We start from the raw sequence: 27,253 nt of genomic DNA, 5'->3' as shown, positions 1-27,253 counted from the left end.
TTGGGGGGCTCTGCAGGCCGGTGCGATTGGCCAGCGCGGTCGGTCCCGGAAGGGTCCCAGCTGCCACCCTGCACACCCAGGGTCTCGGCTGCCGCCCTGCACCTGGAGTCTCGGCTGCCGCCCCGCGCACACAGGCCACTACTGCCGCCCCATGCCCAGGGTCTCTCCTGCCACACCACACCCGGGATCTCTGCTGCTGCCCCACGACCGGGGTCTTGGCTGCCACCCCATGCGCCTGGGGCTCTGCTGTCCCATGCCCAGGGTCCCGGCTGCCGGCCCCACGACCGGGGCTCTGAAGCCACCCCGCACCTAGGGATCTGCTGCCGCCCCGCGCCCAGGGCTTTGCTCCCGGCCTCAGCACTGGGGGCAGGGGCAGGGGTAGGGGTAAGGGGGCTGGCTTTCAGCACTCCTATTAAAAATGTTCCAGCGCCCCTGCCGAAAGACGAACCTGTCACTTCCGCAGTGCCCGCCATCTTGTTGGCAGTTAGCGGAGACAGCATCCGGTTCGGCCGTCTGCCTTTCAGTGCAGCGAGTCCCCCGCCCTAGCCGGAGCCCTGAGCTGCTGTGGCGCTATGGCCAACAATAGCCCCGCGGTAGACACCGGCGACTGCCAACAGCAGCAGGCGGCCCAACACCAAGCCGGATCCGTCCTGTCAGCCCAGCCACCGATGCAGAGCGGGGCCCCCAACCCGGCGGGGGCTGATTTGTCCCAGGCCCAGCACTCCCCTAGGGACAGCCCTGTTGAATGATGTAGAAAAAGTGAATAAGGAAGTGTAATTTACCCCTTCACCTAACACAAGATCTAGGGTTCATCCAATGAAATTAATAGGCAGCAGGTTTAAAACAAACATAAGGAAGTACACAGTCAACCTATGGAACTCACTGCTAGGGGATGTTGTGAAGGCCAAGACTATAACAGGGTTCAAAAAATAACTAGATAAGTTAATGGAGAATAGGTGCATCAACGGTGTTTAGCCAAGACAGTCAGGGACACAACCCCATACTCTGGGTGTCCCTAAACTTCTGTCAGCTAAACGCTGGGTGTGGATGACAGGGGATGGTTCACTCGGTACACTCTCTCTGTTCTGTTCATTCTGTCTGAAGCATCTGACTCTGGCCACTGTCAGAAGAAAGAATACTGGTCTAGATGCACTATTGGTCTGACCCAGTATGGCCATTCTTATGTTAGCAGTACTTATATCTTCTTCTTCTTCTACAGGTGCACTGAAATTCATTATCAGTCATTAGGTACTTTTCTGATGTCTGTAAATGTAACAGAAGCATTGCTAAAACGAATAAAGAAGGGAGAGGACTGAAAAATCTCAGTGAAAAAAGGGGATTCTGTGGTACCATGAATTTCCAGCAGCTTCAGGTGGGCTGTTAGCACTTCCCACATTCTCTCTAGATTTTTAGCATCTCCGAGAATATTAATCATAATTAATAGATAACATGCTGCTGCAGAGAGATCAGTTGTGTGACGGAGGAAAATGATGTAAGGAGATTTGGGATGGAGTGTATAAGACATACAGTGGGATTTGAGGGTAGAGGGAGAGTTGATACAAGGGGACAGAAGAGCATAAGGATGGCCACACTGGGTCAGACCAACGGTCCCTCTAGCACAATAGCCTCTCTTCGGACAGTGGCCAATGCTTCAAAGGGAGTGAACAGAACAGGGCAATTATCAAGTGATCCACCCCATCATCCAGTCCCAACATCTGGCAGTCAGAGGGAACTTGGGAGGTATGGGAAAGAGTAGCAACGTACTGAGATTGGGGGCGCAATAAAAGATGTACAGGAATTTGTCGGAGGATTCAGGAGCATGGAAGGTAAATTGGATTTGGGGACAGACTGGTTGCAAGAAAATTGGGGGGGGGGGAGGCTGGGGTATTTTGGGAGATCTAAGAGATGCTGGGGTATTGGGGGGAAATTAGAGATGCGGGAGAACTGGGGGTCACCAGGGGGATTTAGAGAAATTGTGGGGCATGGGGATTTGGGAAGGACTTGGAGATGGAAGGGGACTAGAGGCCAGGGGCATTTGGGGAGCGATTAGAGAAGCAGCAGATTGAGGTTTGGGGGGTGGGTGGCGGCGGGGGTATTTGGGGAGAGCTCAGAGGAGCAGGGGTATGTGGGGGGGGGGCTAAGGAGAGAGCGGGATCAGCAGGGAGCGCGCCAGGCCCGACGGACGGGGACTCTGCCTCCCCCTCCCTCCCGCACTGCGCGCCGCGCCCGCCAGCCCGGCCGGGGAAGCCAATGGGAGCGGGGGATGTTAGCGGTCGGGGTGGGGCCGTGTTGCTACAGCAGCGGCAGCCGGAGCCGGCGCGGGAGCGCGCCATGGAGGAGCTGGAAGGTGAAGGGTGGGGCGCGGGGATCAGAGACCGCAGCGGGCCCCCACCCCGGGCCGGGCCTTTGTGTGTGTCCGGGGGTCTGGGCGGGGCGCGGGGGTGGGACGGAGGGACCGGGGTTCCTGGGGGAGGGGAAAGATGAGACCTCAGCTCCGCCTTGGGCACCGCATCCCCCGCCCCCTGCATGGAGCCGCGGAGTCGGGATGAGGGGCCTGGCACCCCGGGCTGGCTGGGCTCCCTGTCAGCCCCCTCCTCGTTCCGGGACAGCAGAGCCCGCGGGCGGGCCGGAGCTGCTGCCTGCGCCTGGGCGGTGCCGGGCAGCGAGGGGCGCTCTTTGCCCGCAGCGGGGATTGTCCGCGCCCAGGGACATAAACAGCAGAACAGCCTGGTTTCCTACCACTGAGCGACTTAACATCCGCCGGGGGGGCACCTTCCCCCCGTGAGTGCGGTTTGGCAGCCAGGCTGCGAGTGCTCTTCTCAGTAGCCAGGTCACCCCTGCTGTCTCTCCCCCCCGTGACCCTGTCGGGCCAGTGCTGGCTTCACAACTGAGCGCTCAGTGTTTGTCTCTAGTGTTTAAACATACAAAATCTCAAAAGTGGAGCAAGCCCCTGATTATCTCTGAAGCCTTTCAAGTTCCCAACATAAGGCTCCACCTTGCTGATGTGCTGCAGCTGGCTGATGGGGATGACTACAGCGTTGTTTTAGGTGGTGCGAGCATCCTTGTCTGTCTGCTTTTTTTAACAAGAGGATTGTGCTAGATTGTATTACAAGCTTTAAACACTCACTTCGCGATTGCCACAGTGGCTAAGTATTTCTCAGATATTGTAAATGGTTGATTATGCACTGGTCTACGCTACAAACGTATGTTGATATAACTATGTCCACACTGCTGAGCGACATAGTTAGACTGAACTAGCCCCCAGGTGTAGACAGCACTAGCGCTATAGTTACTGCCTCTTGGGAAAGCAAAGTACCTACACCAATAGGTAGTGATCAATGGCTCCATGTCTAGTTGGCAGCCAGTATCAAGCGGAGTGCCCCAAGGGTCGGTCCTGGGGCCGGTTTTGTTCAATATCTTCATTAATTATCTGGAAGATGGCGTGGATTGCACCCTCAGCAAGTTTGCAGATGACACTAAATTGGGAGGAGTGGTAGATACGCTGGAGGGTAGGGATAGGATACAGAGGGACCTAGATAAATTAGGGGATTGGGCCAAAAGAAACCTGATGAGGTTCAACAAGGACAAGTGCAGAGTTCTGCACTTAGAACGGAAGACTAGGGAAGACTGCTACAGACTACGGACTGAATGGCTAGGCAGCAGTTCTGCAGAAAAGGACCTGGGGATTACAGTGGACGAGAAGCTGGATATGAGTCAACAATGTGCCCTTGTTGCCAAGAAGGCTAACAGCATTTTGGGCTGTACAAGTAGGAGCATTGCCAGCAGATCGAGGGACGTGATCATTCCCTTCTATTCAGCATTGGTGAGGCCTCATCTGGAGAACTGTGTCCAATTTTGGCGTCACACTACAAGAAGGATGTGGAAAAATTGGAAAGAGTCCAGCAGAGGGCATCAAAAATGATTAGGGGGCTGGAGCACATGATTTATGAGGAGAAGATGAGGGAACTGGGCTTATTTAGTCTGAAGAAGAGAAGAATGAGGGGGGATTTGATAGCTGCTTTCAACTATCTGAAAGGGGGTTCCAAAGAGGATGGATCTAGACTGTTCTCAGTGGTACCAGATGACCGAACAAGGAGTAATGGTCTCAAGTTGCAGTTGGGGAGGTTTAGGTTGGATATTAGGAAAAACTTTTTCACTAGGACGGTGGTGAAGCACTGGAATGGGTTACCTAGGGAGGCGGTGGAATCTCCTTCCTTAGAGGCTTTTAAGGTCAGGCTTGATGAAGCCCTGGCTGGGATGATTTAGTTGGGGATTGGTCCTGCTTTGAGCAGAGGACTGGACTAGATGACCTCCTGAGGTCCCTTCCAACCCTGATATTCTATGATTCAATAGGAGAAGTTTGTACATAGCATTTCCACTAAGCATTACAGTTCTGTAGCAGCATTGTAAGTGTAGACAAGCCAAAGCCTTGTGGAATATTTGCACCTTTTTATCTCCTACGGATAGATTAATGCAAATAATATTTTTGTGGGGTTGTAGCTTTTCACAGATAACAGAGGTAAGCAAATAATTTCACTAATGCAAGAGTATCTGACATCGGTAAAAGTGTATAATTTTTAATGTTGCTAAAAATAGCATGACCAGAACTGTTTTGTGTAAATATCTGTAAATGATCATTTAAAAAAGCATTCATACTTTGTTTGTCATAACCAATTGAGTATTTAAGATAAGAATGATATGGGCAATCTAACCTCCTCTTCTTTTCACTTCTACTTCAAAGAACTAAAGCAATTAAAATCATTTTTATTGTATAGCAATTTTTATCTTTATAGCTAGGCAAGTCAGTCAATTGATTGCCTATCACTTGATCATGGTCAAATATTGTGAAATTTTCCAACAAGACGTAGGCAGTGGCCTACCTTTTTGATTCCATCATGATGCCATTCTTTCATTTTTAGAACTTCATTTCATTGTGCTTCACATTTTTCTGTGTTATAATAACTCAGGCCTGGTCTACACCTAAAATTTAGGTTTACCTAGCTTTGTCACTCAGGGGTGTGAAAAATTCACACCTCTGACAGACATTGTTAATCCAGCCTAAGGCCTGGTGAAGATATTGCTGTGTCGAAGGAATAATGGTTCTATTGACCTTGCTTCTCAGGGTGAATTTACTACAGTGATGGAAAAACCCCTTCTGTTGTTGTAGCTAGTCTCTACACTACAGCGGCATAGCTGCAGCACAGCAATTGGCCACTGTAGTGCTTGTAGTGTAGACACATCCTTAGTTAAGTAACTTATTTTTTGTAAGTAGGCAGAAATATATATCTAAAGCCTATTGGAGACCATATAGTCTTACTCTTTTTGTTACTCTTCTAATAAATTAGTGCTTTAAAATATTTAACTATTTTTAACATTATTTGACTGGTCAGTTGATTTGATTATTTTTGGACCGAATACCCCACCCTATATATAGGCTTGTCAGAATTTGAATTTTTTTTAAAAAATTGATGGATAGCTATTTGTTTTAAAGCATTTTTTCCTATTTTTATCAATAAATTTTCACATTTGCAAGAAATTATGGAGCGGAGTGAGAATAATTGTTTAATGAGAGTAGATTTTGAGATTCAAAAAGTTAGTTTTATAATTGTTAAAACACAAATTGTCAACATCAGATGTCAAAATATGCAGTGTAAACTCTGTTATCAAACAGCATTTTTCTTTCATTGCCTATCTGAAATTGCTGTTATTGCCGATTGAAAATATTTTTCATCAGTTTGTGTGTGTACAGAGAAATTGACGTTTACTGACATTTACCAATAAAAATCTAATCCTTCCGAGGCTACCGGTGTAGCATTTACAAACTTCATGAGCGAGATCCTGGTCTCCTTCTACAAGCAGCCCTACTGACTTCATTGGGATTACTTGCATAAATACAGAGAGCAGGATTTGTCATAGAATCATAGGACTGGAAGGGACCTCAAGAGGTCTTCTAGTCTAGTCCCCTGCACTCAAGGCAGGACTAAATATTATCTAGACGAGCCTTGACACGTGTTTGGAGATTTTAAAGAGCAGATTAGACAATGACAGAGATTCCACAACCTCCCTAGGCAATTTATTCCAGTGCTTAACCACTGTGATAGGAAGTCAAACCTAAACTGCCCCTGCTTCAGTTTAAGCCCATTGCTTCTTGTCCCATCCTCAGACGTTAAGGAGAACATTTTTTCTCCCTCCTCCTTGTAACAACCTTTTATGTACTTGAAAACTGTTATGACACCCCTCCTCCCCATCATCTCTTCTCCAGACTAAACAAACCCAGTTTTTCAATCTTCTCTCATAAGTCATGTTTTCTAGATCTTTAATCATTTTTGTTGCTCTTCTCTAGACTCTTTCCAATTTGTCCACATCTTTCCTGAAATATGGCACCCAGAAATGGACACAATACGCCAGCTGAGGCCGAATCAGCGCAGTGTAGAATGGAAGAATTACTTCTTGTGTCTTGCTTAAGACACTCCTGCTAATACATCCTAGAATGATGTTTGCATTTTTTCAACAGTTTTACACTGTTGACTCATATTTAGCTTGCGAACCACTATGACTCCCCAGATCCCTTTCCACAGTACTCCTTCCTGGGCAGTCATTTCCCATTTTGTATGTGTGCAACTGATTGTTCCTTCCTATGTGGAATACTTTGCATTTGTCCTTATTGAATTTCATCCTATTTACTTTAGACCATTTCTCCAGTTTGTTCATATCATTTTGAATTTTAATCCTATCCTCCAAAGCACTTGCAATCCCTCCACAAACTTTCAGTGTACTCTCTATGCCATTATCTAAATCACTGATGAAGCTATTGAACAGAACTGGACCCAGAATTGATCCCTGCAGGACCCTACTCGATATGCCCTTCCAGCTTGACTGAACCACTGATAACTACTCTCTGGGAATGGTTTTCCAACGAGTTCCAACCAGTTATGCACCCAATTTAAAATAGCTCCATCTAGGTTGTATTTCCCTTACTTGTTTATGAGAAGGTCATATGAGACAGTATAAAAAGCCTTAGTAAAAGCCTAGTAAAGTCAAGATATACCACATCTACTGCCTTCCCCCATATCCACAAGGCTTCTTACCCTGCCAAAGAAAGCTATTAGGTTGGTTTGACATGATTTGTTACTGACAAATCCATGCTGAGTGTTACTTATAACCTTATTTTCTTCTAGGTGTTTGCAAATTGATTGCTTAACTATTTGCTTCATTATCTTTTCTGGTACTGAAGTTCATTAAGACCCTTGAAAGATTATGTCTGTTGTGTTCACTCTTAAAGTATTGCTGTAATTCTTAAATATGATCCTGGTGTTTGAAAAATGAGTACAACCAAAAGATGGTTTCTTATGCTTTATCAAATGATGCCCTTTTGGGCACTAAAAAACTCAATAAGGCTAAGATTTTGTCATGGATATTTTTAGTAAAAATCACAGACAGGTCACGGGCAATAAAGAAAAATTCACAGAAGCCCGTGACCTGTCCCTGACTTTTACTAAAAATATCCATGACAAAATGGGGAGCCGCTGAGGGGGGCCTGGCTGGGAGCTCCAGAGGCCTCCACCACCTGTGTGGGTCTCCGAGCTCCAGGGTTCCTCTTCCCCCGCTGTGGTGGGAGCAGCGAAGGCTGGCCAGGAGCTGTGGGGTCCCCCACCACGTGGCTTAGAGCCCCCCAGTGCCCGCAGCGGCCGAGAACTGCGGGGGTCCCCCATCACCCACAGTGGCAGAGAACTGCAGGGGTCCCCCCCGCCACCCACAGTGGCCAGGAGTTTGTGGGAGCAGCGGGGGTCCCTGCTTCTGCCCACAGCGGCAGGGAGCTCCGGGGGTTCCCCCCCTGCGGCGGCTGGGAGCTCAGGGGGTCTCCCCCAGCTGCCTGCAGTGGCCAGGAGTTCCTGGGAGCTGTGGGGGGCCGCTGCCATTTGGGAGGGGGAGCTCCAGGGTCACCCCTGGGAGCTCCGGAGTTCCTGGGAGCTCCGGGGTCACCCCTGCTGCTCGCGGAGGTGGGCAGCTTCAGGATGCCACGTGCAGCGATGGGGAGCTGTGGGGGGTGCCCCGCCGCCCACGGCAGCCGGGGTAGAGGGAGTCCCCCTGCTGTCCACAGCGGGGAGTTGAGGGGTACCCCGCCAGGAGCTTGGGGGGCATCCTACAGCTCCCAGTCGCCTGCCATCTGACATCGCGGAGGTTTTTGTAGGTCATGATTCCGTGACTTCTGCAACCTCCGTGACAAAATCGTAGCCTTACTCATTAAACCTTTCTCGCAAATACTTCTATGGCCAGATTCTGTCTTTACTTACCCCTATGGCAAATTTGCATCTTCCTAATTTGTGAGCCAGTTGGGGGTTTCATGCAGTGTTAATCATGGCAGAACATTGCCTACTGTCCTCTCCATCCAAACTAGTTTGGGGTTAACCTGAAACAAAAATGTTTCGAATTTTTCAGTGACTTGGAAAAAGAATGATTTAGTCTGAACAAAATATTTCATTTTAGAGTTTTTTAATTTGTGTTTTAAATGCAGTTGAACCAAATTTCAAAATGAAAAGTTTTAAGAAAAACTTTGTTTAATAACAACAACAACAATCAAAACATTTTATTTAGAAAATATCAAAACAAGAGTTCTGATTATTTATTTATTTATTTGCAGAATTTTTTGTTTTTTTCCCCTACTGAAAACATTTGGCAAATTTGGGAAATGTTTCAGTTGACTCAAAACTGCATTTTTCAGTGGAAAAAAGTGTTGGCAGAAAAATTCCACCAGTTCCATCCTGACTAGTTGATTCACGAGTCTACCAAGGCTATCCACATTGCATGTATGGGAAATCAATTTTGGGAGTTGAAAGGCTGAGGGGAAAAACAACTGAGGAGAGTTGGCAGTTTTTCAAAGGGACACTATTAAGGGCCCAAAAGCAAGCTATTCCGCTGGTTAGGAAAGATAGAAAATGTGGCAAAAGACCACCTTGGCTTAAGCACGAGATCTTGCATGATCTAAAAAATAAAAAGGAGTCATATAAAAAATGGTAACTAGGACAGATTACAAAGGATGAATATAGGCAAACAACACAGGAATGCAGGGGCAAGATTAGAAAGGCAAAGGCACAAAATGAGCTCAAACTAGCTACGGGAATAAAGGGAAACAAGAAGACTTTTTATCAATACATTAGAAGCAAGAGGAAGACCAAAGACAGGGTAGGCCCACTGCTTAGTGAAGAGGGAGAAACAGTAACAGGAAACTTGGAAATGGCAGAGATGCTTAATGACTTCTTTGTTTCGGTCTTCACCGAGAAGTCTGAAGGAATGACTAACATAGTGAAAGCTAATGGGAAGGGGGTAGGTTTAGCAGATAAAATAAAAAAAGAACAAGTTAAAAATCACTTAGAAAAGTTAGATGCCTGCAAGTCACCAGGGCCTGATGAAATGCATCCTAGAATACTCAAGGAGCTAATAGAGGAGGTATCTGAGCCTCTAGCTATTATCTTTGGAAAATCATGGGAGACGGGAGAGATTCCAGAAGACTGGAAAAGGGCAAATATATAGTGCCCATCTATAAAAAGGGAAATAAAAACAACCCAGGAAACTACAGGCCAGTTAGTTTAACTTCTGTGCCAGGGAAGATAATGGAGCAAGTAATTAAGGAAATCTGCAAACACTTGGAAGGTGGTAAGGTGATAGGGAACAGCCAGCATGGATTTGTAAAGAACAAATCATGTCAAACCAATCTGATAGCTTTCTTCGATAGGATAACGAGTCGTGTGGATAAGGGAGAAGCTGTGGATGTGGTATACCTAGACTTTAGTAAGGCATTTGATACGGTCTCACATGATATTCTTATCGATAAACTAGGCAAATACAATTTAGATGGGGCTACTATAAGGTGGGTGCATAACTGGCTGGATAACCGTACTCAGAGAGTTGTTATTAATGGTTCCCAATCCTGCTGGAAAGGCATAACAAGTGGGGTTCCGCAGGGGTCTGTTTTGGGACCGGCTCTGTTCAATATCTTCATTAACGACTTAGATATTGGCATAGAAAGTACGCTTATTAAGTTTGCGGATGATACCAAACTGGGAGGGATTGCAACTGCTTTGTAGGACAGGGTCATAATTCAAAATGATCTGGACAAATTGGAGAAATGGTCTGAGTTAAACAGGATGAAGTTTAACAAAGACAAATGCAAAGTGCTCCACTTAGGAAGAAAAAATCAGTTTCACACATACAGAATGGGAAGAGACTGTCTAGGAAGGAGTACGGCAGAAAGGGATCTAGGGGTTATAGTGGATCACAAGCTAAATATGAGTCAACAGTGTGATGCTGTTGCAAAAAAAGCAAACATGATTCTGGGATGTATTAACAGGTGTGTTGTGAGCAAGACACGAGAAGTCATTCTTCCGCTCTACTCTGCTCTGGTTAGGCCTCAGCTGGAGTATTGTGTCCAGTTCTGGGCACCGCATTTCAAGAAAGATGTGGAGAAATTGGAAAGGGTCCAGAGAAGAGCAACAAGAATGATTAAAGGTCTAGAGAACATGACCTATGAAGGAAGGCTGAAAGAATTGGGTTTGTTTAGTTTGGAAAAGAGAAGACTGAGAGGGGACATGATAGCAGTTTTCAGGTATCTAAAACGGTGTCATAAGGAGGAGGGAGAAAACTTGTTCACCTTAGCCTCTAAGGATAGAACAAGAAGCAATGGGCTTAAACTGCAGCAAGGGAGGTCTAGGTTGGACATTAGGAAAAAGTTCCTAACTGTCAGGGTGGTTAAACACTGGAATAAATTGCCTAGGGAGGTTGTGGAATCTCCATCTCTGGAGATATTTAAGAGTAGGTTAGATAAATGTCTATCAGGGATGGTCTAGACAGTATTTGGTCCTGCCATGCGGGCAGGGGACTGGACTCGATGACCTCTCGAGTTTCCCTTCCAGTCCTAGAATCTATGAATCTATATATCCCATATTTACAAAGCAGGCCTTTTTCTCAACCCTGGATACCTTGTTTCCTGAAAAATAAAACATTGCTCTTGTGGCATGAAGCTTATTTTCTTTATGAACACTCTAGGTTGATGTGAGCACACCAAAAGGTAGCTTAGATATTTTAAAAAAATTGAGTTGTGACCTTGTAAACTTTCTTATCCCAATTAATTTTAAAGACAAATTTTCCCAGAACTGTGAAAAATAAATTCAGTCACTTCTTGACTTGTCACTGTTGTGCATTTCTCTTAAGTGAATCAGTCCAGTAAGAAGCAAATACTTTCTTTGTTTTTTTCTGTTTCAAAACATGTACTAAAATGGCTTGTATTTGTGTTCCAACAGTTGCAGGGTAAACATAGGTAAACAAAGCTGTTATTTACTTGAAAGGACAGTGCCAGCTTAAGCTGTACCTCTTTGGGGTGTGATGACATTAGATCTCACAATTTAAGGATCAGGTCTAGTCAACATTTGTATGGAGGGTAGTCTCCAAGGAAAATTGTGGGCCAGAAAGTACTGGTATTTCATTAGGTAGCATTTTCCCTTTTAAGACATTACTCAACTAGTGACGCAATATACTGGTGTTGGAGGTGCCATCTTGGATTAAATGTAAAATTGTGGTAAAAATTCTGGCATAGTTCTCCCATCCTTGTAACTTGCTACTTCTAACAGTCATCTAAAGCTTAATATTGTAACTTGTAAGATGCACCTGTTTAAACTAGCTTTTAATCAATCAACAAGCAGGGAATTTTCTGATAAGGAGTGCAGGGGGCTGATTGGGTAAGTTGGAGAGTATTTTAGAATATGTGACTATATTGATTGAATCTTAGAGCAATGTTCGTAACATTCAAAGGGCTTATCATATTTCTTGTATTGTGATTACACTCCTTAAGACATTTATTTAGTGAAATTGCAAAATAAATCTTCTCTATGTGACTTCTAATTTCCTTGGAATTCACTTCCGGCTTTCTTTTGAAATGACATCTAGTTCCATTTTTGCTTTACTACTTTCTGAGCTGGTTCTGAAGAACAGTCTTGGAACTTAGACTGGCTGTAGGAGGGTCAGGGCTAAAATATATTAATTAAAGTGACAAAAGCTGACATAAGTTTTTAAAAGCTAATCTAAAACTTCCTAGCTTTTGTTAATTATTGTGGAATCTATTTGCTGATTAGCTGTCTTCTTGAGAACAAATCTGGTTTTGTTAGCTTATTGTTAATTTTTTAAAAAGTTACTTTTTGAAGACAGTACAAGATCTGACTTTTAGAGGTGCTGACTAAGCTCCCGGTAACTTCAGTTGGAGTTGTTTATGCTCAGCACTTCTTAAAAGTAGGTCCAAACTTCTTCACAGTCATAGATGGGAGTAGTGTTTGGCAGAACCCTATATCAGCTAGGGAGCAGAAAGATTTTTATAATGGACTTCATAAAATGTTTTATGAATGCTGACATGCTTGCATTTCAAGAATTCTTCTGCCACCTTGAAGGGGTGCTATCAACTTTAAACTCATGTTTTAAACCTCATTAGATTTCAAGTATTTTCAAATACGACACTGGCCCCTGAATCCTCTTACAATTTTTATGGTTTTACAATCATGTTTTCCTTTTTAAATCTTTCCCTCTTTCTGTTGCTGCATGAAAGACCCACACAAACATGAGAGGCTGTATGTACAAGAGAAACAACTAAATTGACAAAATGCTGTCAAATGCACAAAGCTTTTAAAACATAGACAATTTTTATTTAGTCTCTGGTTCATAATAATTGTTTGCAGCAATATTAGGTAAAATATTTTCAGATAGAAGTGTGCGTTTTGTTTGTTTTTTAAAGCTGATTTTGTACCTTAAGTGAGAGAGAAAAGTCTCTGCACTTTTATAGCGCAGTGGTAGACAGTTATGGAGTTCAGTTTCAACAGGAGTTTTAAACCGTTATTTTGTAAAAATCGGATTGAAGTAGCAAAACAAGCACTATATGAATTTTTCATGGCTTGATAAAATTGAATTGATAAAAAAATAAGAGTTTAAAAATCACCAGTTTTTGCAATTTTTCACATTTGTCTCACTTTTCTTGTGAAAGGTTAACAAAGAAATATAAAACACTTATCACTGATATTATTCTACTGTGTAGTAAATAGTTTGTGTAACACACTGGCAAAGTACGTCAAGTTTTCCAATGGCTGGTGTAGGAAGGGACTAGCAGTTACTCCTGATGCTGAAGTGGTAAGGACTTCTCAAACCCTGCTGCTGATCTCTGTAGGGGATTCATACAGTTAAAATAAATTCTGTACTGAAAAGCTATGATCTGTAAATTATGTGTCAACAAAATAAACATTCTTGTTACACATCAGAAATTATACAAATACACATATCAGGAATCTGTCATGTATTTTGCTTGTATGATGCCAGGGTCAGTTTCTATATTAGGCATCCCCCTCTGTGCCCAGTGCACAGAAGATGTGAGTCTGTGACAACTCTCATTTTGAGGGTCTGGCTCATCAGTACAACCTCTTTAGACACATGCTTCTAACTCTAGCCATCATTGGTTCAGTCCCTGATGTTGGACAAGATGGTGGCTGTTGCACAGGTGTCCAACATGGGTATGTTTGTATGCGTCATACTGTCAGGGTTGGCGGGGCTTAGAGAAATGGGGAGCACAATAGGCAGACCTGCCGGTGTAATGCAGGCACATGCACGCTGTTGCTGCAGCCACTTGTCTGTATTCAATTTCCAGAGGGTCATGAGAAGCTACAGAATGTTTTGGGAAGTGAGCGATGACATAGACTCCTTTGCAAAGGTTCCCTCCAACTCACAGGTTATATTGTAACTTTTAAACATGAAGAGTTTGGACTTGTTACCAAAAAAGCAATAAATATCCCAATTTAATCAAACTTTACACTCTGAGACAAAACATTAAGTGACCTCAGCTGTGTTAAGGTGGCATCATTCCTTCCTGTCACAGGGTAGCTGGTCTCTTTAAGGGGAGCCCAGTCTACCCACGATTGCCGCCTTTTTATAGCAAACAACTCCATCTAGCAGTTAATTAACGAGTACCTGGACCTGATAAAATGCCATGAGAGCTCAGTTAGAAGGGTTGCCCTTAGAGAGGGGAGCACCCTGAGACTCTAGCAGTGGAAGGATAAAAGAGGCCTGTTAAACCCTCCAAGCTGATAGGTGAAATGAGTGAGGAAAGAAGGAGAAGCTGATTGAGGACTACAGCTGGCCTGAAGCATAACCCAGCTTCGGGAGGAAGGCTGGGGACTCCTGAACTTAGGAGAGAATGCTTGTTGGCATGAGCCTCAGAGCCAGAAGAAGGGTTGGACTCAAGGGGCTAATGAAGGAAGGGTTTTCTTGTATTCTGTAAAAGGAGTCAATAATGAGACCCCACGGAGGAGGCATCTTGTTCTCAGTTCCCAGTGCTGAGTAAATCATTGCAAGACCAAAAGAGGGGAGCAGCCTTGCAGTGCCCTGGTACGCCTCAAGGGAGTGTGCTCGTGGGCATCAGCCTGTCTTGCTTCCCCAGTGCATGGAATGTCTGACAATCAGATGTGCTGATTTGTGGATATAATTATTTTAAAAGCATATGGGGTCAATGTAAAGGTTTTGCACTAGAATGTGAAATATATGAAGCTGAGGTACATACTGCTTTTTGGTATCTGTTGGAGATGGAAAGGAAAGCCTTATGGCAGTGGTTCCCAAATTTGTTCCACCGCTTGTGCAGAGAGAGCCCCTGGCGGGCCGGACCGGTTTGTTTACCTGCCGCGTCCGCAGGTTCGGCCGATTGCGGCTCCCAGTGGCCGCGGTTCGCTGCTCCAGGCCAATGGGAGCTGCTGGAAGCGGCGTGGGCCGAGGGACATACTGGCCGCCGCTTCCAGCAGCTCCCATTGGCCTGGAGCAGCGAACCGCGGCCACTGGGAGCCGCAATCGGCCGAACCTGCGGACGCGGCAGGTAAACAAACTGGCCCGGCCCGCCAGGGGCTTTCCCTGCACAAGCGGCAAAACAAGTTTGGGAATCACTGCCTTATGGTGTATTGTAGTGCATTATCAATTGCATTGGCAATATGAAGATGGAAAGGAATGCGTAAGTCTTTCCTCTTTTGAATTCCATTCTCTTCAATTTTGGGTGGATAAAGTATGTCCTGCTACTAACATTTTGTTTGCTAACTGTATTCTAAATTCAAAGAAACTGGCCCCTAACTAGAAGTATGTGAAAGGATGGGTATTGAGAAGAGAGAACTTATTATTATGTTTGAAGCATGCTGGCTCTTTGAGCATTTATGCATCTAACTTCTGAGGCAATCTAGTGAATAGTTTATCTAAACTGGAATGATGGCCTTGATTAAATGAAGTATACACTTAAAATATCCAGCAGCAGCTTAATTGTAACTGACAAACACACTTTAACAAGGTATCCACTGTTAGTTACAGCATTCAAAGGATTTTATATACACACCTTCTCCCTCTGACTTGATCGTATTCTGCAAATATGAGCATAGATAGCATATGTCTATGCAACAGTCAAATGGAGAATTTGCAAAATTGGCAACCCAGTTTATTAGGCCCTACCAAATTCACAGTCCATTTTGGTCAATTTCATGGTCATAGGATTTTTAAAACCATAAATTTCATGACTGCAGCTATTTAAATATGAAATTTCATTGTGTTGTAATTTTAGGGGTCCTGACCCCAAAAAGGAGTTGTAGGGGAGGTTGCGGTACTGCTACCCTTACTTCTGCGGCGCTGCCTTCAGAGATGTGCAGCTGGAGAGCGGTGGCTGCTAGCAGGGAGCCCAGCTCTGAAGGCAGAGTCGCCGTCAGCAGCAGCACAGAAATAAGGATGGCATGGTATGGTATTGCCACCTTTACTTCTGCGCTGCTGCTGGTGGGGCGCTGCATTCAGAGCTGGGCACCCGGCCAACAACCATCACTCTCCGGCCGCCCAGCTCTGAAGGCAGCGCAAAAGTAAGAGTAGCAATACTGTGACTCCCCTAAAATAACCTTGTGACCCCCCCCTGCAATTCCGTTTTGGGTCAGGAACCCCAGTTTGAGAACGCTGGTCTCCCCTGTGAAATCTGTGTAGTATAGGGTAAAAGCACACAAAAGAACAGATTTTACAGGGGAAGACCAGATTTCACAGTCCATGATGTGTTTTTCATGGCCATGAATTTGGTAGGGCCCTATTTATTAGCCACCTTTAGTATCATTTTCGTGTTTGTCCTATTGTGTTCTCTCACTTGATTTATCCCTCATTTTAGTTTTCTTAATCTTTTAAATATGCCTTCCCAAGAAGTGTTTCCCAGATGGCATATTTTACATGTGGTCACATTGTCATTTTTGTATGACCATTGTTTGTGCTATTTGTCAGTCTCTGCTTCTGTTAAATAATATAGTAAAAATATAAATAAAAATGGCATCCCAGACAACACTGATCAGTGGAAATATAATGGAAACTGTGGCGCTCAAGGGACTGTAGTCTGAATCATTATCACAAGATCTTTCCAAGGCAAAACAATCTGAAGTGTATAAGCACTGAGATTTTTTTCCCCACAACTCAAGTGGCTGGAATACCAATAATAGCAGGGAAAAATTATGCGAGGAAGCAGTGAAATTTGAAATTGTATGGAACACTTTTGTCAGCCCTTGCATGAATGTTTGTGAATTTTTAGAGATAAACTGATGCATCTACATCATATAAAAGGAAACGTTTATACTAGAGAGTTTCTGCAAGTTTGAATGGAGTTTTGGTTGCTACAAGTGACCAAGATTTTATGTCAGCACAGCAGATAAATTTTGAAGGACAACCTATGGCATTTTACAGGAATGTCAAACTGCTACTAATAAATATAGTACATGCATTTTTTTTCAGTTTATACAACAAATGTTATCTAGGTTTGCGCACACAACTTTAAAAAGAGAAAACTTATAATACAATTTCAATTAAAAATTAGGGCTTTCAAGCGATTAAAAAAACTAATCGTGCAATTAATTGTGCTGTTAATAGAATACCATTTATTTAAATATTTTTGGATGTTTTCTACATTTTCAAATATATTGATTTCAATTACAACACAGAATACAAAGTGTAAAATGCTCATTTATTTTTATTACAAATACTTGCACTGTAAAAAACAAAAGAAATAGAATTTTTCAATTCACCTAATACAAGTACTGTAGTGCAATCTCTTTATCATGAAAGTTGAACTTACAAATGTAGAATTATGTAAATAAAATAACTGCATTCAAAAATAAAACAATGTAGAACTTTAGAGCCTACAAGTCCACTCAGTCCTACGTCAGCCACTCACTCAGACAAACAAGTTTGCAGGAGATAATACTTCTTTTTACAATGGCACCCGAAAGTGACAACAGGCATTCGCATGGCACTGTTGTAGCCAGCGTTGCAAGATATTTGTGCTAGATGTGCTAAAGATTCATACGTCCCTTCATGCTTCAACCTCCATTCCAGAGGACATGCGTCCATTCTGATGATGGGTTCTGCTCAGTAACGATCCAAAGAAGAGCGGACCGATGCATACTCATTTTCATCATCTGAGTCAGATAGCACTAGCAGAAGGTTGATTTTCTTTTTTTGTTGGTTTGGGTTGTGTAGTTTCTGCAGCAGAGTGTTGCTCTTTTAAGACTTCTGAAAACATGCTCCACCTCATCCCTCTCAGATTTTGGAAGGCACTTCAGATTCTTAAAGTTTGGGTCCAGTGCTTTAGAAATCTTTAGAAATCTCACATTTGGTACCACCTTTGCCTTTTGTCAAATCTGCTGTGAAAGTGTTCTTAAAACGAACAACATATGCTGGGTCATCATCCGAGACTGCTATAACATGAAATATATGGCAGAATGTAGGTAAAACAGAGCAGGAGACGTACTGTCCTCCCCCAAGGAGTTCAGTCAGAAATTTAATTAATGCATTATTTTTTTAAAGTGTATCATCAGCATGGAAGCATGTCCTCTGGAATGGTGGCCAAAGCATGAAGGGGCATACGAATGTTTAGCATATCTGGCATGTAAATACCTTGCAATGCCGGCTACAAAAGTGCCATGCAAATCCCTGCTCTTACTTTCTGGTGGCATAAATAAAAAGAGGGCAGCATTATCTCCCGTAAATGTAAACAAGCTTGTTTGTCTTAGCAATTGGCTGAACAAGAAGTAGGACTGAGTGGACTTGTAGGCTCTGAAGTTTTACATTTTGTTTTTGAGTGCAGTTATGTAACAAAAAAAAAATCTACATTTGTAAATTTCACTTTCACAACAAAGAGATTGCGCTACAGTACTTGTATGAGATGAATTGAAAAACACTTCGTTTTGTTTATCATTTTTACAGTGCAAATATTGTAATAAAAATATACACTTTGATTTCAATTACAAGACAGAATACAATATATATGAAAATGTAGAAAAATAAATTTCAATTGGTATTCTATTGTTTAACAGTGTGATTAAAATTGTGATTAATTGCTACTAATTTTTTTTAGTTAATCACGTGAGTTAACTGCGATTAATCGACAGCCCTAATAAAAATTTAGTGACACCGAAGACACTCCCCACAAATGTCAGATCCAACCACTGGAGGTGAAACACATTCTAGAAGCAAGCATTTCTGGTTATTGCTGCGGTAATTGGAGGCAGCTGAAAATTTGGGGAGCATTCTCCAAACACAACTGACAGAAGCTCTCCTGGAACATGAACTTTTATTAACCAATGGTGATATAGCTGCTCTAAAACTATCTCTGATTTCTTTTACCCTGACAGCCAACGTCCAGATAGAGCTCAGCCAGCTTGTTCTTTTTCAGGACTCAATCTCTGCCAGATACTGGGAAAACCAGGTGACTGTACAATCTGGGTTCAGTGAAATGGAGATTTAGAGCTGTGTGGCATAAGCATAGTGGTGCCACTTCAACCCAAATCATTTTGCTATTTCTCTCCAGTGTCCTTCCATATGTCTTGAACAAAATGGGTCAGGATGGAACACTGTAATTCTCTACATGAGATTACTCCAGGTAGATAATTTCTAGTCTGTCCTCTTGGAGGGAATTATATCAAGTCATTTAACTCTGACTCCATTTCCTGCCACACATTGCAGACGTGTTAACAGTTCATGGTCCGTAGTATCAAAGGAAGCTGATTGCAGGTTTTTTAAAAAAAGATCTAAAATGCTGGATCTTTATTCAACCCCTGGAGATTAACCAAGGAGACTATTATAGTCTCCATAGCATTCCCAGGCCTCAAACTAATCCGAAAGGAAAGCTGAATACTCTGGTATTGCCAGAATTGCCTTACTATACTTTCGCTGATCCTTTTTTTTTTTTTTTTTTTTTTTTTTTTAAATAAAGAGACAGTTTGCATAAGGAGTTGGTTTCTCGAGCAGGATTGTTCATTTGAGAGATTCTGCTACCCTCTCATCCTCATGCAAGGGATTGGTAATATTCAGCAATAATGAAAACAGTGTCTCCCTGCTTGATTTCGTCAATAAGGAAGAACATGAGTCTTCCATCTTTTTATTCTGTGTTTGTATAGTGCCCAGCACAGTGGGATCCTGGTCCATGACTAGGGCTCCTAGATGCTACGTAATACAAATAATAAATTATAAATCTTAACTTATGGCAAAAGCTCAGATAAGGGTTCTGTATTTGTCCTCCTTTCCAGGTAGAAACTTGATATATCTCTGAATTTCTGTGTAACCATTTTGCCTCAGGCTGTGTTGGGAATAGAGACAATAAAGATGAGATATTTTCACAAGTAAAAGTGCAATATTAATGGATTATAGTATATTATTCCATTTGGAGATAAAGAAATATAAACTGTAAGATATTTTAACAGGTATACAGAAAAATATAAATAGACATTAACAAATCACCCTCAAAAAATCTCAGACACAAATATAAAATTTTAAGGGTAACAATTGAGAAAATGAAACACAACAAACTTGCAGAGAGCATGACTAAGAACAGGGAGAGCACAAAGGTATTTTGAATTTCTGAAATTGGATCCAAATAGTCTTAGAAAAGATGGCAGCATATCAGCAGTGAACTCAGTCCTGTTAAGATGCAGGGAATTGAACTAGAAGTTCCACTAGAACTTAATTTAGTTTGAGATCATCAGTGTTTCATTGATTCTTCTCATTTTTAATTCCAAACACCTCTATGAAAAGTACTCCTAGGGGAATTTTGTGCCACTGAGCACATGCAGAATTCATGTCTCCTGCAGATTTTTTTTTCTCCGCAGAAAATACATTCTGCTGGAGAAGTACTGCAGTTATGCCTTTTGCCCACCAGGGGCTGCTGTGGTGCAAGAACAGAGGGTAGCTGCTCACCAGCCATAACAGCCAATAGGGAGAGAGCAGAGGCTGTGTTCTTCACTGTGTGCTGCCCACGGGATCAGGTGAGGAGGCACATATAGTGGGGGGACAGATAGAGCAGGGCACACAGGACTGCTGGGGTAGTCACTGACTGGGTTTCAGAAGGGCTTGTTGGGGGGACAGACCGGAGTGGGGGTGCAGAGCCACATGGGGACAGGGACAGATATGCCTGACTGAATGGGAGAGGTTAGTTAGGGTTTAGTAGCTTCCTAACAATCCCTCCCCATGCCCTTCCAAAAAACCCTTTTCCATGCTTCTCCCACCCGTACCCAACAACCCTTCAGGTTCACTCCCAGGCTTCTTCTCAGCAATTACTTCTCTCTCCCTCAGCTCCTCCATTACCTCTGACTCCCCCAAGCCTTTGCAGTGCTTCTTAGAGGTGCGGGAAATTCATTCATATTGTAGTTTAAATGAATTATTGCTCAAAGTTCTGTATTAGTATGCCTATTAAGGAATCTGTTTGTGAAAAAAACCATTTCCTGAATCTTTTTCGTTGTCTGTGTTGTTACAGACATACTTGTTGACAGGTATTTTGAAATAAATTACCAAAATAATTGAAACTGGTGTGATTATATTGTTATTTTGACAAAATTTGCAGAATTTTAAAATGTGTGCAGAATTTTTATTTTTTTTTGGCACAGAATTCTCTCAGAAGTAGAGAAGATACAGTATCACCATATAGTATTTTTTTTTCTTTGGAAGATAGCACAATTAATGTGGACTGTAATATAACACAGAGGCTGATTTCAGACCTTACTTGTATGTTGTGCTCTATGCTGTCTAGAAAACAGACCCATTGGTAAAGCATGTCAAGTGCCCTGATAGTGCCTCATGCTGCATCATTGAAGTCAGTAGAAGATTTGCCTTGACTTCAATAGAAGCAGGCTGCTAGCGAGTGGTCATGTAGATGAGACACTCCTTTATATTAAGCGGTAGGAGTCTGTGCTAGGGATCTGAAGTAAGAGGAATTGATTTAAATTACCAATTTTAATCACTATTTAAATAATCATTTTTAATTTTGTTTTGCATTTGCATTTTTTAGTTATGTTCCTAAAGAAAGGTTGAGTTTAATTGGTGGGTAACCACTGAAACATATTGATTTGCAACTAACTACAGCCTTTACACTAAACTTGGTACTACTACTTGCTATCCAGGAGGTTACACTATATCAATACACATTTATTTAAGCAGTTACATTGCTTAACGTACATATATTCAGATTCTTAATTTTTACATGTTTGTATTATGTTAGAAAATGGTGAATGATGCATTTCTTTATTAGATTATTTTTTTACTTGTGATTTGTGTCAACGTCTATTTGGATGAAATTTGGGGTCTATTTGGATGAAATTTGGATTTCAATTAAAAATGTGCAAAACCATAACCTTTTAAATCAGTAAATAAAACTACTTTAAATGTGCTGATGGGGGTGTGAGGGGGGAGTTTATCAAACCATGTGTGGTGCTAGGCAAGTCCTAAAATCAAACTTACCATAGGTGTTCACTAACTGTGTGTTTCTCATTTTCAAGTGCCTGATTTGAGACCTGGGGCCTAATCTGCAGAAGTTCTTAACACTCACAGCAGCAATGGAGGTCAATGGGAGCTATGCTTTGAACATAGAAAGTGCTACAGAATGCTAAGTACTCTGAAAAATCAGTGTAGGCACCTCAAATTGGGCACCCAAAACGTGGACATTTTCAAACTTTAATCTTAATTTCCTTGACCATAAAACCATGTTTATTACACCCAGTTGCATTTACACAGATTCTACAATGCAGCTTTTATAACTTCTATCATGCTTTAACTTTCTGTACTATTTTCTTTTATGCTATATTTTGAAAAGTGTTTATAAGCATTGATTATTGTGATTTGTATAAAATATTTAATAGACATCTTTAGCTTCAAGTTGTAAATATATTGTAAATGGCAGGTAGTAAATCTGAGGTCCGTTTTGGCCAAAAGGCAAACAAAACAACAAGGGGCCTTATCGAAAACAAGACACAACTCTTGTATAAGACACCAGTTATCAAGATGATCTTTGCCTTTTGGAAGAGACAGAAAAAGCTTAAGATATTTGTTTTAGAAAGAGTCCTTACTTTAACAGAATGTAAGAATGTTCTTTTTATGAGCAAAGAGGACTGTGAGGTCTGTTTATTTAGCTTGAAAGCTCCTTGGAGCAGGGACTGTCTACTTGCAGAGTTTTTCTATATACGTCTTAAGGTTAAGCTGTGCATTGTCTCCCTGGAACTTTCCCTAGAGACCCTTCTTCCCAGCAGGTTTCCCCACTGCCTTGCCTCCCCTCCCTATGGGACTCTGACAGATTCTCTCAGGGGACCTCCCTGCTTCTTGTAGGCCTCAGGGTTCTCTCAGAGTGTCAAACTTCCTATTCCTGAACAAGCACATAGAGAAAAGCTACCCAGAAGCCAATTACAAGTTCATCTTATTGAAGCTAATACCATAGATCTGGCACATTCTGGAATCCAGCCAGGGCATGACATCGCTTTAGTGGCAATGACAGATGGTCTGTTGTTAGATAGAGGGCAAACACCCACTCATATCCTCCTGGACCTCTCTGCAGCATTCAACATTCCATTAGTACAGAATGCTGCAGTGCATTTCCCCAGCAAGCCCATCACACATGTCCTCTGTTTTCTGCACTCGCTTCCCCTAGAACCGGAGTGGGCAAACTTTTTGGCCTGAGGGCCACATCGGGAAATAGAAATTGTATGGCGGGCCATGAATGCTCACAAAATTGGGGTTGGGGTACAGGAGGGGGTGAGGGCTCTTGTTGGGGGTGCGGACTCTGGGATGGGGCTGGGGATGAGAGGTTTGGGATGCAAGAAGGTGCTCTGGGCTGGGACCAAGGGGTTCGGAGGGCGGGAGGAGGATCAGGGCTGGGGTAGGGGTGCGGGAAGGGGTGCAGTTTCCGGCTGGGGGTGTGGGCTCTGGGGTGGGGCTGGGGATGAGAGGTTTGGGGGGCAGGAGGGTGCTCTGGGGTGGAACAGAGTGGTTTGGAGAGCGGAAGGGAGATCAGGGCTGGAGCAGGGACATGGGGAGAGGCTCAGGGGTGCAGGCTCCGAGCGGCGCTTACCTCAAGTGGCTCCCGGAAACAGTGGCATGTCCCTTCTCCGGTTCCTACGCGGAGGCATGGTCAGGCGGCTCTGCAAGCTGCCCCATCCACAGGCACTGCCCCTGCAACTCCCATTGGAGCCTGGAGGAGGCAAATGAAGGGGGTAGGAGCTGGAGCGGGGAGGAAATGGCTTAAGTATTGTCAGGTAACTGATTGATTCCCCAATTAATATAAATACTCTGTACTCAAATGGCTTCTTGCATTAGTAACCAGTTATAGCAAAATCATTGGGCTCCATATTGGTACAGTAAACACCTTACCGTTTACATAGCAGTGATATTGGGAAGTTCATGGGTTAGCTGCTTACATTTAAATGAAATAACACTTGCAAATGCATAAATCTCTTTCGAGATATACTATCTTTAAGCATCTAAGGAGTTACAAGATTTGGACCATTGAGAGAAAATGAGTTAGCAGAAGTAAATGACATCTTCTGTAAAACATTTTTAAACCATCAATGTTTTTCTTAAAGTTTGAAGGCCTTAGAGTGCTCATAGAAGAAATTATTTTCAATAAGAATTTTGTAGGGGTTTAATTGAGGTTTTCGTCTATGAAGGTGGAGGGGGTGGGCAGAAAGCCCATTTTTATGGCTTAGTTTTATAACTCTGACACAACTTATTATTAGTAATGATTAGTATAGTAGTGTCTAAGAGTCAACCGAGGATGGGGCCCCAGAGTACGAGGCACGGTACAAACCAGACTAGCAGACAGTCCCTGCCTACTAGTAGGGATCCCCTGCCTCATTCATTACACACCTTTTGATTTCTTGAAGAGATGAAGCAGAGGTTCTTCAGACAGTCTCCTTTACTACAAAACCATGACTCATCCCTAGTGCAGAGACATCCTTTGCACCCAATAAGGCAGGGGTCATATGGAAAAACTAGTATGTATATTTAAAGTCTTCATCATAATGCATAACAAGAGGATGCAAATTAAGATTGCACATGCAACCTTAATTCTAGCATTTCCTAACCTCTGAATGCTTGACTTTGCAATCTTAATTATATTCTTTTAACACAGTTATTTTTTGTATAATTTCTTAGATTTGTAAAAAGGCAAACTGAAAAACAACAACAAATCCCATCAGGTGGCTTCATATTGACACTCACATAGTTCCTCAGTAGGGTGGAACCTTTAAATGTGTTGCACAGACGTCTGTCACTTCAGCTAGTGGAATAAAATATAACAATAAATAGTAGGTGGTCATCCTCTGTGAACTAACACCAGAAAACAATGAGACTTTTTGTCAGTGAGTAGTACACACATTTGCTGACATCAGAGGAATGGTGAGATCTTGGGTTGCATTCCAGGCTCTGGAGGGGAGTATATTCTAGGGAGCACACTCTTCTGCCTGTTCCCCCGCCAAGGTTGATGCCTTCTGTTCTGTCTCTTCCAACTTGTCCCTGCCTTGCTCCTGGTCCCTATCCCAGTCTCCACTCCTCAGGCTTCTTATCTCAGTGCCAATCTCCTTGTCCTTCCAGTCCTAGTCTTCTGCTCCGGCTTCCTTTCCAAGTATGGTCCCTGCCATTTCCAGTCTCTTTGCCCAACCAGTCCCAGTGCCCTCTCACCTTGACTGCTTGTCCCCAGTCTCCTTGCCCACTGAGTCCCAATTCCTCACCTCTTGGCTCCTTGTCTGATCTGTCTCTCCCCTCTGACCTAGCCCCCAGCCCCATCTTCCTTTTCCCCCCCTCCCACAGGCTCCCTGTCACAGTTTTTCTCTCCAGTCCATTCCAGTCTCACTGTCACACACGGGTGTAGGTTGTGAGATCTAGTGGTCAGAGCAGGAGTCTGTCCTAGTGGTTGGAGTGCAATCAGAGGGCAGAACTGGAGGCGTGGTCAAGAGACAAGTCAGTGGTTGGAGCCAGGAGTTAGGAATCAGGAGTTCAGAGGTAGGCATGGACTAGGGCCGTAGTGGAGCAGGCAAGCGGTGGAGCAAGGGCTTGTAGCTCATAGGATTACTTTGCTAGCTATTAGATCCTACTAAGCCAGCCAGCCATATGAAATAATATGTTTCTCTTTCTGAATTAATCTGTTTCATATACGATTCTTATATTTTATCCGTTTTAATTCCTATGAAATTAGGATGTGTTGAGGCATGTGATATGTGTTTCCTAATAATTAGACATAGAATAAGTTTTGCTGAAATGCAAGAAGCCTGCCAGCTTGTATCCGGTAAGATCCGCTAAATAGCTAAAAGTATAATCAGTTAAGGGTAAGTCAGCATAAAAGCTGGCAACCTTTGGCACAGATAGAAAGTGTCCCTAAACTTTGGGGAACCAAAGGGAGGAACTACACACAACACTGAACAGATTTATCGGGCGTTTGCAACCGGTTGGTAACCGCAGGGTATACCACAAACCTGGAAGTTGCCAAGAAAGCCTAGGTTGGCAGTTTTTGGAATAAAACAATCCTTATTAATATGTAGAAAGTAAGTGTCATGGCTGATCATTCACCTCCTATTACCGGGTCCTCAAGGAAGGGTGTGAGTATGTTAGGTTAAGGTACTTACAATAGAAATGTTACCACCAGGAGTTTGGGATTCTTTTACTGTTTTGCAGTCATAAGTTTCATAGCATTTATTATTCTTTTGTTAATCTCAATAAAGTTTTTATCAATTTGGTATTGTCCTCAGTGTAAGTGTTTTTGCCAAGCACCCCGAGAGTCCTCTCCCAATATAGAACTGTCTGAGTTCTCGGACCCTGTAGTCTGAATTGGACAAGAACCTATAAATCTTCTGGTCAGATGCGATCAGTGGCGAGCCATAACATATAACTCATAAAATTCAGGTCAACAAGCTGGACAGGAAGCAGGCCCGGCACACCTGCAACTGTGGAATGCATTGAGCACCCACTGTGCTGCTGTTGTTACAGTGCTTAAATGGTGATCTGTTGGCTCTTCTGACCAATCGTGGAGCACAGTCACTTATTGGTCCCAGTGAGCTCATTGGGTTTCTAGGCAACTAAGCAGCTGAGTTCCTGACATTTACTAGCAATTTGTCCCAATATGTTCTTTTCCCTTTAATTGTTGTTCCATGCCTGGGAGGAGCCAGGCATTGGAACTGAGGGGAGGGAGCCTGTATCTCTTGTGCTCTCAAAGGGTATGTCTACACCACAGTTTAAGACTGGGTGTGAGCCCAGGCTCAAGCCAAAACCCTGTTGTGTCCACAATACAATTGTACTAACCTAGGGCTCAAACCCAGCATTCCAGGACCCTGCAGGGTCTGAGACCCATGTTAAACTGGGACCTACGGTTTCCTGTGTACACTCAGCCATGGCTTGCCTCAGGTCCCAGGAGTTGTCCACAGTTTCTGGCAGCAAAGTAGCAGAGCTGCAGGCAGCTAGTGCAGCTGGTTGGAAGTGCCATTAGTTTCTGGTCGAGCCCATTCCCCTTTCCTGCTCCTTCTGCAGCAGCAGCTCCTGCTCCTCCTTGCTGCTGCGTGGCACTTGCCCAGAACAAGGAGCAAAGTAGCCAGGTGGGAGGCAGTTCCTGGCTGCTGGGGTGTTGGGGGTTATCCCTCCCCGGTCAGGGCTGAGCCAAGAACTCAGGTGCTCCTTACGGGCATCTGAGTCCCATCAATAGCACCGCCGTAGTTAGGAAACGAGGGGGGGCAGTAGAGTTTTTCCACAGTGCACCATGTTCTTCTTTGAGTGCTTGCTCATATCGATTCCAATTAGGTGTGCGCGCGCCGCGTGCACGATCGTCGGAGAATTTTCTACCCTAGCAACACCCGGTGGGTCGGCTGTGGAGCCCCCTGGAGTGGCGCCTTCATGGCGCTGGATATATACCCCAGCCGACCCAGCGCCCCCTCAGTTC

At 43.5% G+C, this 27,253-nt stretch overlaps 1 protein-coding gene across 1 annotated transcript in view; it reads left to right on the top strand.

Annotated features, from left to right (window-relative positions):
* The first annotated feature begins 2,250 nt into the window (after positions 1-2,250).
* ZC2HC1A (zinc finger C2HC-type containing 1A) overlaps positions 2,251-27,253 on the top strand; it is a 75,575-nt gene continuing 50,572 nt past the window's right edge. Inside the window, exon 1 of the mRNA XM_065399860.1 lies at positions 2,251-2,347. Within this exon, the coding sequence (XP_065255932.1) occupies positions 2,251-2,347 (97 nt within the window). The remainder of the gene's footprint in view (positions 2,348-27,253) is intronic.

This window comes from Emys orbicularis, chromosome 2 (genome assembly GCF_028017835.1).
Source record: "Emys orbicularis isolate rEmyOrb1 chromosome 2, rEmyOrb1.hap1, whole genome shotgun sequence".
NCBI classification, from domain to species: Eukaryota; Metazoa; Chordata; order Testudines; family Emydidae; genus Emys; species Emys orbicularis.
Note: the sequence above shows the minus strand (reverse complement) of the source record. Positions and strands in the feature narration are given on the sequence as shown.